Raw genomic sequence first — 13,737 nt, 5'->3', positions numbered from 1 at the left:
ACTGACATGAAAAAGAATTTTAACTGTATACAGCCACAGGTGCCAGGTCTCTATTTAAGCTGAAATCTGGTTGGAAAGCGATGATTAAAAGGTTATGATTTTTAAGAGTGATCATCATGAAGGATAGACACACTGATCAGCAAAATAGAACTGAACATCCAGAAATCTCATATAGTCCATTTATTTTTGACAGGGTGTCAAGACAATTTAATGGGGAAAGATAATCTTTTTAACAAATGGTTCTAAGACAGTTGGATATCCACATGCAGAAGAATAAAGTTGGACCCCTTCCTTACACCGAATACAAAAGTTAATTCAGAATGGATTATACATCTAAATAGTGTTATAACTATAAAACTCCTAGAAAAAGAAACAGAGGAGTAAATATTCATGACTTACTTAGGGTTAGGAAAAGCCTTTTTAGATATGACACCAAAGGCACAAGCAACAAGACAGTAAGTATGCTGAACTTCATTAAAATTAAAAACTTTTCTGCTTCAAAGGATACCATCAAGAAAGTGAAAAGACAACCCAGAGAATAGGAGAAAATATGTGCAAATCATATATCTAATGAGGGACTTTTATCCAGAACATATAAAGAACTTACAACTCAATGATGAAAACAAAAAAGTCTAATTTAAAAATGGGACAAAGGTTCTGAAAAAGACATTTCTCCAAAGATATAAAAATGGACAATAAGCACTTGAAAAGCCATCAGGAAAATGCCAACCAAAACCACAATGAGATGACACTTCATACTCACTATGATGACTATAATCAAAAAGACAATGACAAATGTTAATGAAGATGTGGAGACAGCAGAACTCTCACACATTGCTGGTCGGAATATAAAATGGTGCAGCTGCTTTGAAAACAGTCTGACAATTCCTCAAAAGGTAAAACAGAGTGCTATAGCCCAGTAAGTCCACTCACGAGTAATGAAAACATATGTTCACATAAAAACTTGTACACAAATGTTCAAATCAGCATTATTCATAATAGCCAAAGAGTGGAAACAACCGAAATGTCCATCAACAGATGAATGAATAAATAAAGTGTGGTATACCCAATACAACAGAATATTATTTGGCAATAAAAAGCAAGTATTAATGAATGCATGCTACATGGATGAACTTTGAGAATGCTAAGTGAAAGACACCAATCATAAAAGACCATATGGTGTATGAGTCTATTTATGTGAAATGTCCAAAAAAATCTATATGGAGAGAATGTAGTTGACTGGCATTGAGAGGGAGGGCTTGGAGGGAATAGGGAGTGACCTCTAATATGCATGGGGTTTCTTTTCATGGTGATGAAAATGCTCTACAATTGACTGTGGTGATGGCTACACAACTCCGTGAATACAGGCATACCTTGCTTTATTCTGTTTCAAAAATACTGCATTTTTTTTTTAACAGGTTGATAGTTTGTGGCAATCCGGCAACGAGCAGGTCTATTAGTATCATTTTTCCAATGTCTCTGTCACATTTTGATAATTCTCCCAATATTTCAAAGTTGTTCGTTATTACTATATTTGTTACGGTGATTTGTGACCATTAGTGATCTTTGATGTTACTATTATAAATTTGGGGGGACACCACGAACCATGCTCATCTAAGATGGCATACTTAATAAATGTTGTGTGTTCTGACTGCTCCACAACTGGCTGTTTCCCTGTCTGTCTCTCTCTCCTTGGGCCTCTTTATTCCCCAAGACACAACAATACCGAAATTAGGCCAACTAATAACCTTGCTGGGGTCTCTAATGTTCAAGTGAATGGAAGAGTTATACTTTAAATCGAAAGCTAGAAATGATTAAGCTTAGTGAGGAAGGCATGTTGAAAGCCCACAGAGGCTGAAAGCTAGGCCTCTTGTGCCAAATAGCCAAGTTGTGAATGCAAAGGAAAAGTTCTCGAAGAAAATTAAAAGTGAAACACAAAGATAAGAAAAGTGAAACAGGCTGTCTGCTGATAAGGAGAAAGTTTTAGTGGTCTGGATAGAACAGAACATTTCCTCAAGGCAAAACCTAATCCAGGGCAAGACCTCTTTTCAATTCCATGAGGGCTGAGACAAGTGATGAAACTGCAGAAGAAAAGTCTGAAGCTAACAGAGGTTGGTTCGTGAAGTTTAAGCAAAGCCATCTCCATAACATCGAAGTGCAAGGTGAAGCATAAGTGCTGAGGTAGAAGCTGCAGCAAGTTATCCAGAAAATTAAGCTAAGATCATTAATGAAGATGGCTATACTAAATAACAGACTTTTCAATGCAGACGGAACAACCTTCAATTGGAAGAAGACATCATACAGGGGTTTTCACAGCTAAAGAGAAATTAATGCCTAGCTCCAAAGCTTTAAAGGACATGCTGTCTCTCTTGTTAGGGGCTAATGCAGCTGGTGACATTAAGTTGAAGCCAATGCTCATTTACCATTCTGAAAATCCTAGGGCCCTTAAGAATTATGCTAAATCTACTCTGCCCCTGCTCTATAAATGGAACAACAAAGCCTGCATGACAGCACATCTGTTTATATCATGATTTACTGAATATTTTAAGTCCACTGCTGAGATTTACTGCTCAGAAAAAGATTCCTTTCAAAATATGACTGCTCAGTCTATGGCCATACCACCCTAAACGCGCCTAATCTCCTCAAAATATGACTGCTCATTGGTCACCCCACAGCTCTGACGGTGATGTACAATGAGATTAATGTTGTTTTCATGCCTGCTAACACAACATCCATTCTGCAGCCCATTGATCAAGGAGCAATTTCAACTTCCAAGTCTTACTATTTAAGAAATACATTTCATAATGCTGTAACTGCCTTAGATAGTGATTCCTTTGATGGATCTGGGCAAAGTAAATTGAAAAGCTTCTGGAAGTGATTCACGATTCTAGATGCCATTTAGGAACATTTGTGATTCATGGGAAGAGATCAAGATACCAATATTAACAGAAATTTTGAAAAAGCTGATTGCAACCCTCATGGATGATTTTGAGGGATTCAAGATTTCAGTGGAAATGTGGTGGAAATAGTGAGAGAAGTATGTGACTGAACTGCTTCAATCTCATGATAAAACTTTAATGGATGAGAAGTTGCTTCTTACTCTTGAGATGAAATCTACTTCCAGTGAAGATGTTGTGAACTGTTGAAATGACAACAAAGGATTTAGAATATTCATAAACTTAGTTGATAAAGCAGCAGGAGAATTTGAAAGGACTGACTCCAATTTTGAAAAAGTTCCACTGTGAGTAAAATATTATCAAACAGCACCTCATACTACAGAGAAATTGTTTGTGAATCAATGTGGCAAACTTCACTGTTGTCTCATTTTAAGAAATTGCCACAGCTACCCCAGTCTTCATCGACCACCATCCTCATCAGTCAGCAGCCGTCAACACTGAAGCTACCAGGTACGAGAGCATGACTTGCTGAAAGCTCAGATAATGGTTAGCATTTTTTAGCAATAAAGTATTTTAAAATTAAGGTGTGTACATTTTTGAGACATAATGCTACTGCATATTTAATAAGACGACAGTGTAGTGTAAACCTAACTTTCATGTGCACTGGGAAGCCAAAAAGTTCATTTGGCTCACTTTATTGTGATATTCACTTTACTGTGGTAGTCTGGGACCAGACGCACAGTGTCTCTGAGGTATGTCTGCACTAAAAACCATTCAACTGTACACTTTAAATGAGTGAATTGTATGGTACGTCAATAAAGCTGTTGAAAGAGTGATCTTGGGAGTGCTGTAATGCTGTTGTGAATGGGCAGAAATATGGGCAATTTTTACTTCTACTTTTCTGCATTGTCTAGATTCATTCTTTTCAGCAAGTATGTATTTTTTCATAACTAGAACAAAGTTTTTCCTATCTTGAAAAAAAAATAAACACTACCATTAAAATATACAAACTATGGTTTGACCTTTTTAATTCCTTCAAACAAATATTTTAACACGTTGGGCATCTACTATATGCCAGGCACTGTTGTAAGTACTTGGGATATATCAACAAGCAAAACAGACAAAAACCCTAGCATTTTCACAGAACTTTCACTGGGTAAATTTAATGGAGAGACAATAATTAATCAACAAACTATACAGTATATTAAAAGGTAAAACACACTATAGAGAAAAGCAAAAGCAGCAGGATGGAGAACATGAAGAGGGGTTTGCAATTTTATACTGATAAAATGACACCCGAGATTTTTTTTTTTTTAAAGTAGGTTCCCTGCCGAGCATGGAGACCAACGTGCGGCTTGAACTCACAACCGCAAGATCAAGACCTGAGCTGAGATCAAGAGTTGGATGCTTAACCGACAAGACAGTTACCCTTGTAAATACATGGGGGAAAGGTGTCCGAGGCAGAGGAAACAATTAGGGCAAAGGTCCTAATGTAGGACCTTTTCTTTCATGATGCTGCTATAGTTTAATGAAAGTATTCCAATATTACACATTTAGATCACAGCATTTTTTTTAAGATTTATTTGACAGAGAGTGAGCGAGCGTGCATGCACACAAGCGGGGGGAGGAGCAGAGGGAATGGGAGAAGCAGACTCCCCACTGAGCAGGGAGCCTGACATGGGGCTGGATCCCAGGATCCTGAGATCATGACCTGAGCCAAAGGCAGACACTTAACTGACTGAGCCACCCAGGCACCCCACATTATTTGTCTTTATATTGAAATTTAAAAATTGAAACATAAAGGAACTGCTTTTTTGCTTTGAATTATCATCTTTTATTTTTAAAGTAGGCTCCATGCCCTGCACGGAGACCACTGCGGGGCTTGAACTCCTGACCCTGAGAATCAAGATCTGAGCTAAAATCAAGAGTCAGACGCTTAACTGACTGAGCCACCCAGGTGTCCCTTGAATTATTATTTTTTTAAATATTTATTTAAGTAATCTCTACACCTAACATGGGCCTTGAATTCATGTCCCCAAGATCAAGAGTGGCATACTCTTCAAATGAGCCAGCCAGGCACCTCTGTTTTGAATTATTTTAATACAAGTTGTTACGATGAAATTTATCTTTATGGCTGTAAAGTTTCCTGTTTACATCAATGTTTACTGTTACACAAAAATGTTGAGGCTCAATGTTTTCTATTTGGCAGATAAGTTGGGCCTTGTTTGAGGTACAACTGGCATAAGCTAGTTCTTTTTTAATTTTTTATAGAGGTAAAATTGGCATAACATTAGTTCCAGGTGCACAATATAATGATTTAGTATTTGTATATATTGCAAAATGATCACCACAGTAAGTCCAGTCAACATCCATCACCATACATAGTTACATAATATTTTTTTCTTGTGATGAGAACTTTCAAGATGACTTGGTTCTTAAAAACAAGCAATAGAGTACCACTAATGCTACTGCTTCTGCTATTACTACTATTACCAACTACTAATATTTGAGTTCTTACTTTGTGCCAGGCACCGCTCTCTGTTACATAGAACACTGATCCTCTCAACACTATTTGGGGTAAATACTATTACTGACACAATTTAAGAGAACTGAAGCACAGAGAGATTAAATAACTTGCCCAATGTCATAGTATATAGTGATAAAGCCATATTTCAAACTCAAGCAGTCTGCCTCCACAGCATATGTTCTTAACTATTACCTATGGCTGAAAACAATCCTGCCCATTTTTTGAACATCTATGACATTTATTTATACCTTTTTCTAACTCTGTCCTTGAGTATAAGGAGTTCCATGAATCATCAAACTATAACAAAATCTTAACCACTGGTCCATGTACTGCCCTATGTCACAAATTTTCTTTAATAATAACATTATGAACAACTATGATATCACAGCCCAAGAACTAGAACATCACCACAAAAATCATATTAGCGCTTCTCCCTATCCTAACCCTCCTTCAGCTTTTAAAAATTAACCACTATCCTGAATTTTATGTGCATCTAAAAAATATTTAGTTTTGCTCATTTTAAAACTTTACAAAAAGGTAACTTACCATATATAATCTTCTAGGACTTGTTCCCACTCTCCTTCCTCTCAATACTAAGATTCACCTATTTGTTATATATAGTTTTATTCATGTTTAGAACTATGCAACATTCTATTTGTACTATCATAATCATTCTCCTGTCAATGGGCATTTAGGGTGTTTTTACTTCTTTCAACCCTGCATTATAGTTTTGGTTCTCTGAGTACTGCATAAGCAATTTAAAGATAGGTTATCTTCCTATCTCCTAGAAGACCAAGCACATTGTTTTGCATATGTGTCAAAAAAAATAACTGAATTAGTGAATGACACATGGACCAACTAAAAGTTATTATATGGCAGATATCACCTTAGAAAAGATCCTTACCCAAAACCACATTTTGAAGGAGGCTAATTTTCTATATAATAACCAAAAGTTAGAAAAGTTAGTGGTATATGAGACAACTTTTAAGAAGTGTTGGGTTGGTTGTGCCTGAAAGAAAATATCTAATTGATTATTTTAATAATAATGGCAGCTTATATTATTAGTTCAGTACTATGTTGCAAGCACCGCGCTAAGCACTTAATATGGATTAACATATTAGATCTTCAGAACTCTATACAAGTATCTGACACTGTATCTGTATAACATTATCTGACATTGATGACCATTCTCTCCTTCAAACATTTCCTGTACTTGACTTCCAGGACACCATACTCTCTTGGTTTTCCTCCCACTTCCTTGTTTTCCTATCCTGGATCCTCCCTTTCTTCTCCACCTCTAAACATCAGTTCCATCCTTGGATTTCTCTCTAGTCACTCTCTAGGTTGTTTGATCCAGCTCCATAGATCTTAATACTGATAACTTACACAAGAAAATTTTAATCTACAACCCTAATCACTCCCCTGAATTTAAAACTGTTACCTCCAAATGTGTACTTGACCTCTTCCCGCAACGTTTCCCTCCTCTATAATTAGAACCATCACTTCATCCTGTTGCTCAAGCTATTCTTGATGCCTCATCTTTTCTTATGTATCAGCAAATCCTGTAGGTTCTATTTCCCAAAAATACCTAGAACCCACTACTCCTATCTCTATTGCTTCCAAACTTGTCTAAATTACCATCATCTTTCACCTGGACTACTGTAATTGCCTCCTAACTACTCTGCTTCTACTCTTACCTTTACCATCCACAACACAATAGACAGGAAGGTCTTACATGGTCCATAAGAACCCTCCAGGATTTTGGTGTTTGGCCAGTTCTTAGATTTCATGTCTGACCAATCTCCCATCACCCAATTCACTCCAGCAACAATATCTCCTTACTGTTCCTCAAACACATTAACCTCAGGGTCTTTGCACTGTCTGAAATACTCTTCCCTTGGTTAGCCCCATAGCTCCATTCTCCCAGTTTATGCAGTTTTTTACTCAAATGCCTCAGTAATATCTTCTCTAACCATACATCTAAAATAGTACACTCCTGTGTTTTTCCACTCCTTTCACCTTTCTTTTTCTTCAAAGCAATTGTCACTAACTAATATTATATAATTACTTATTTTGTTTATGTCTTCTCTACTAAATTATAGGCTCAAAAAGGGCAAGAAGTATGTTTGCTTCATTTAAGGCTGTACTTTCTAAAGGAACAGTCTGTGGCACATATCAGGTGTTCAGTAAATATTTAATGAGTGAAAGAATGTTGAATAAAGCAGACAACCCGCAATTTTCTGCTAATTAACATCTGCAAAGTGCCTTTTATACTCCTATGTAAGTACATAATTACAGACTTACAATAACCATACTTCTATTGGTGAAATTAAACTAAACTGCTAGGAAATTCTCCCTTTAAAAATGTCATTCTTAGAGGAGTTTTAAGTCCCAAATTTCAATGTCTCTATTAGTTACATGGAAAACTGCCTTTAATACTTTTTCCGAAGAAAGAAAAGCAGTCCTACAACTAAAGGAAAATAAACAGAAAAATTATTCCATTAGGATGCTTACCATTTCTTTTGGACCAGGGGTGTAAGCATGAACTTTTCACAAGTGCTTCATCAACTTTTCCTCCTGACATGTTATCCATGAATTGACGCCCATGTTCTAATGCAAGGTAGCAGTCATTGCAACAGTCCCGCTCTTCAACACGTACCCAATTACTAATTACACCAATCCTGGGAAAAGGGTCTTGGTCTGCTGCTCCAAAAGGTGAAAATAAATTAGTGCACTGATCTTGTAGCAATAATATCAACTCATCAGGGAATTTCTCAGATTCCTTTAGTCCTCCATTAACATGTTCAGCAGAAGTAGCCCTGAGAGCTTCAAAACGTTTTTCTGCTTCTTTGCCACATTCTGTGTTGCGTCCTATGATATCTAGTTCATCTTCAAGAAATAATCCTGAATTGTTTCCAAATTTTCTGTTCATGACAGCACTGAAGCCGCAGGTACACCTATACTGTGCTTCCTGCATTGGATCTGGAATGTAAACTCCAACATCTGCACCCTTGATATTCATGTTGCAGACACAGATACAGCAACTATCAAAGTTACAGTCTTTAAACAAATTCATAACTGATTCTGAAAGAATGAGGTTTACATAAAGACTGTGTGCTTCAGGGATGGAGGGAACAGTTGCAGGTTCAACAGAATTAAGGGGTCTGCATGTGGAGGGGGTGGAAGCTGGTGAATACAAGTCTGAATTTTCATATTTGACTGAACCTTGAGCACTAGCAGGTCCACCAGCTCGAGGAGTCCTTGGAGTCCTTGGAGTCCTTGGAGTCGGAAACCTAGGTGTAGATGGAGAAGGAAGAATTCCTGCTCCACTGTTACTAGGAGGTGCGCTGCTAGGAGGCATCCCAAAAGAAGTATGAGTTTGAGGTGTATAAGCAGGACCATATTCTTGATCGATAGTACTCCCATCACTGGTGTCACCAGGGTAAAAAATTAAACAAATACATAGAGGAACATATTAATAATATGAAATAGAACTAAAAATCTCCCAGTATTTTTCAGTAACACTGAAAATGAAAGCACAATTAGTGCAAAAATTACAAGTATAATTAAAATATGTATCTGGTTATTATATCCACTCTAGGTGACTGTTGTAGACTGTGGACTAACCGACTAATTCCAAAATTGTAAATAAAATCTGTTTACACTTATCTACACCTAGACATCCACATTTACTATCCGTATTTCTTGTACTACAAATAACCATATTTCATTGATCCTAAGATGTCACTGTTAAAAAAAAAAAATCCTGATTTTAGAGATGTTTACATGCAATAAGGGACAATGGCAATTGTAAGATCCTACCAATTATAAGACATCCCAATTTCAGAGATATTAAAATATGAGAAGTATGTGATATGGCAAATACACAAATGGGATTTAGAATTTCAGAGCAAAACAAAAGAAGGTGCTTCTGAAGAAAACCTCCACCCGCAAATGAAGACAAATAACCAAAGCATAATGGTCTTAAGTTTTCCAACAGTTTATCAACATGCAACTAATACCATTATAATTTATTGATCAAAAAACAATTTTTAGAATTAAAAAAACAGTATCTTTTTTCTAAGTACTAGCAAAGCAGGTACTTCTGTGAAAAAAATTAAAGCTATGTAAGCACACCTACACTATACCAATAACATAAATCTAAATCATACCCCTCTTTGATGAATGGCACTGCAGGCCCTGAAGGAAGCAATTCCAATTTTCCAACAGTCCAACTCTGACGGTAAATACACTCTTCTGGCAATTTGATAGGAGGCAGACATTGGCTTGGTAGACTTTTTAGAGGTGCAAACATGGAACATCCCACCAGAACTTGACAATTTTCAGGCTTATAGACATAAGAAAAATCCTATAATACAAAGACCATGGCTTTCAGCATCTTATCTTCCAGGGGAAAAAAGCCAAACTCACTCTAGCCTTTTTCCCCCCTCTCTTTAAACAAAATAATAAAATGTAAATATATATATATATATATATATATATTTTTTTTTTTTAAAGTAGGCTCCACGCCAAAAGTAGGGCTTCAACTCATGACCCTGAGACCAAGAGTCACAATCTCCACTGACTAAGCCAGCCAGGTACCCAATATAATTTTATTCTTAAATGAATTCACTCTATTTTAATTCCAATTAATTAACATACAGTGCTATATTAGTTTCAGGTGTATACTACAGTGATTCAACAATTCCGTACATCACCCAGTGCTCATCACAAGTGCACTCCTTAATCCACATCACCTATTTCATCCATCCCCCTACCAACTTCCCCTCTGGTAACCATCAGTTTATTCTTTATAGTCAAAAGTGATTCTTGGTTTGTCTTTTTTTTTCCTTTGCTCATTTCCCCCCTTTGTTTCTTAAATTCAACATATATGTGAAAGCATATGGTATTTGTCTTTTTCTGTCTGACTTATTTTGCTTAGCATTACACTCTCTAGCTCCATCCAAGTCATTGAAAATGACAAGATTTCTTTCTTTTTTATATCTGAATAATATTCCTATGTGGGTGTGGATGCGTGTGCGTGTGCATACACATCTTTATCCATTCATCTGCTCAACATCACTCATCATCAGGGTTATGCAAATCAAAACTACAATGAGAGGGGCTCCTGCCTGGCTCAGTTGGTAGAGCATGCAACTCTTGATCTCAGGATGGTGGAGTTTGAGCCCCATGTACGGCATGGAGTTTACTTAAGGTAAAAAAAAACTAAACAAATAAAACAAACTACAATAAGATCACCTCACACTTGTAAGAATGGTTAAAATCAAAAACACAAGAGGGGCGCCTGGGTGGCTCAGTTGGTTAATTGGCTGCCTTTGGCTCAGGTCATGATCCCAGGGTCCTGGGATCCAGACCCATGTTGGGCTCCCTGCTCAGTGGGGAGCCTGCTTTTCCCTCTCCCTCTGCCTGCTGCTCCCCCTCCTTGTGCTCTCTCTCTAGTAAATAAATAAAATGTTAAAAAAAACCACACACACAAGAAACAACTGGTGTTGGAGAAAAAGGAACCCTCTTGCACCCCTGGTAGAAATGCAAACTGGTGCAGTCACTGTGGAAAACAGTGAAGGTTACTAAAAAAGTTAAAAACAGAACTACCCTACAGTCCAATAATCACACTGCTGGGTATTTACTCAAAAGTTACATGGGGCGCCTGAGTGGCTCAGTCTGTTAAGTGGCTGCCTTCAGCTCAGGTCATGATCCAGGGTCCTGGGATCGAGCCCCGAGTCCAGCTCCCTGCTCAGCGGGGGGAGTCTGCTTCTCCCTCTCCCTGCTGCTCCCCCTGCTTATACTGTCAAATAAATAAATAAAATTTTTTTTAAAAAATTACAAAAACAAAAAAATTAAAAATTACAAAAACACTAATTCAAAGGGATTCGTGCAACCTTATGTTTACAGCAGCATTATTTACAATAGCAAATTATGGAAGCAGCCCAAGTGTTCTTAAAGGCATTCTTAATAGTGTCACCACTCTTTAGTCTTCAAATCTGTTAACTACAAAATAAGAATCACCATGAATAGATTTTTTTAATACAGCAACAAACTGGGGGTGCCTGGGTGGCTCAGTCAGTTAAGCAGCTGCCTTCGGCTCAGGTCATGATCCCAGGGTCCTGGGATTGAGCCCCACATCGGGCTCCCTGCTCAGCAAGGAGCCTGCTTCTCCTCTCCCACTCCCCCTACTTGAGTTCCTTCTCTGTCTCCCTCTCTGTCAAATAAATAAATAAAATCTTTAAAAAAAAAAAATACAGCAACAAACTGAATCTGTAAGAAAATATTGGAGGGGTGCTTGGGTGGCTCGGTTGGTTGGGTGTGTGGACTCTTGATTTTGGCTCAAGTCACGATCTCAGGGTTGTGAGATAGAGCCCCACAGCAGGCTCCACACTGGGTGTGGAGCTTGCTTAAGATTCTCTCTCTCCTTCTGCCCCTCCCCAGCCTCCCCACTCTTAAATTAAAAAAAAAAAAAAAAAAAAAATATATATATATATATATATAAGCATATATATACATATATAAAGTAAATTATTTTTCTAGAAAAATAAAATACTTACTTTAATTTCAGAAGGTTTTGGGCTACAGAATCCTTCATCAACCTCAATTTTGAACTGTGTTCCTATACTAGAACTATTTCCTTCTAGAACAGTTCCTCCAGGTGTTATATCCATACTACCATATTCTTTATTGCTCATATTCATTGGGGAAAATCCCATAATATGTTGTTCCAATGATGGTGGTGTAGGATACATTTTATGAAGATCTGCAGTGCCTATATTTAATAAAACACACATTTTAACATAAGACTAAAATGAAGTTAATCTGTGTTTAAAAGAAAGGAGTATGGAATTTTATTCAGATTAAAAATTTGCAGATTCATCTGGAGCAGATTTGGGAAGCTTACTTATGCAAGATAGTGGGTCCAGATTTCCTGTCTTTGATTCCTTACTGCTGGATTTATCATCTGTTCCATTTGCTGACTTTTTAGATCCAGGCTATTAACAAAAACAAAAACACATTATTTATCTGAAATTTTAAGTCCAATGTGATCCAAGATGGTAATCATTAAGATATAACTTGAAGGTCAAACCCATTCATCAAATATATTATTCTGGTTGTGCCAGAGATAAATATTGGTTATTAGAAAAATTTATAAAGATGTAAAACACTTTTTAGGCAATCAATGAACCAAGATTAATTTGTTTATTTGATAATCCTGCAAATTAACAGAGGGAAAGTTCCTCCAAGACACAGGACCAATACTTCCACAACACACAGAAGCAAAAATAACCTACCACTTAAAGCCTATTAAAATTAAAAAAAAAAAAAAAAAAAAGGAAACCTGCAATAAGAAGGATTTATAATATCAGAACTGCTTCTTAGTAAAAGATATTCATAAAGCATTTGTCCCCTTAAATGAAACACACTGAAGTTTCCTATATATTCAATCACCCCTCTGAAACCTAATTTATACTTTTATCTTGTTTAATAATCTCCTTACCCTTATAAAAATGCTACAACATGTAAAACAAAGCACAAACTTCAGAAAGATCTCATTTGATAAGTAACAGGATACCTAACTAAAAATTAGTTTTAATACATTTAACAAATCGTTTTACCATCTCCAATCTGTCACCAATGTTTTTAGACCTGATGACTTAGTTCCAAGCCTCCTGTTAGCCACTTTGTCATAAATATGTAGACTGAGTTCTAATTACAACCTTTTTACCTCACAAGAGCCACAGCTGATACATGAATGGTAACAGAGAGAAAGCATAAAAGTACCAAAGTATTCAGGGATATAGAATGTAAGTTTATGTATAGTTATATCTGCCTATGTCACTTAAATGAAGACACCAAATGTGCATATATGTGTATATACATATATACATAAATACATATATGCAGGGTGTATGTGTGTATCATATATACAACAGAGAGGATTAAAAGTGTAATACAGAACAAGAATGACCAAATGTACTATAGAAGTTTCCAAGCTACCTTTATGCAGATGAAAATGGAATTCCCTTTTATGATAATGCAGCACTCAGTTCATTAATTTGCTAGAGACTTGACATTCTAGCAAATCTCATTTAAAATTTTCTTTTATAATCACCTTTCTCTGCAAATGGATGTGCAAAGTTAAATATTTCTCTTTCTGCCTCTTTCATTATTACAGTATATAGCTGTTTTACAATAATGGCTAGAATGCCAATCATATTCAAAAGAAGTAGTATTCCTTAATAAACTGACAAGGCACACAATTTTAATGTTAATTATTTATTATTTTATGTATGTGAGTCAATT

General features: G+C 36.5%; 1 protein-coding gene across 2 annotated transcripts in view; it reads right to left on the bottom strand.

The window, feature by feature from the left end:
- MED13 (mediator complex subunit 13) overlaps positions 1–13,737 on the bottom strand; it is a 103,623-nt gene that overhangs the window by 27,069 nt on the left and 62,817 nt on the right. For both annotated transcript variants that reach the window (XM_081806020.1, XM_081806019.1), the window contains exons 13-16: positions 12,335–12,425; positions 11,988–12,202; positions 9,597–9,793; positions 7,939–8,852 (exon numbers count right to left, since the gene is read on the bottom strand). In XM_081806020.1, coding sequence (XP_081662146.1) covers positions 7,939–8,852; positions 9,597–9,793; positions 11,988–12,202; positions 12,335–12,425 — 1,417 coding nt within the window. The remainder of the gene's footprint in view (positions 1–7,938; positions 8,853–9,596; positions 9,794–11,987; positions 12,203–12,334; positions 12,426–13,737) is intronic.

The sequence above is a fragment of the Leptonychotes weddellii genome, chromosome 15, assembly GCF_054177405.1.
Source record: "Leptonychotes weddellii isolate Sample4059 chromosome 15, ASM5417740v2, whole genome shotgun sequence".
NCBI lineage: Eukaryota > Metazoa > Chordata > Mammalia > Carnivora > Phocidae > Leptonychotes > Leptonychotes weddellii.
This window is presented reverse-complemented; position numbering and strand designations above follow the sequence as displayed.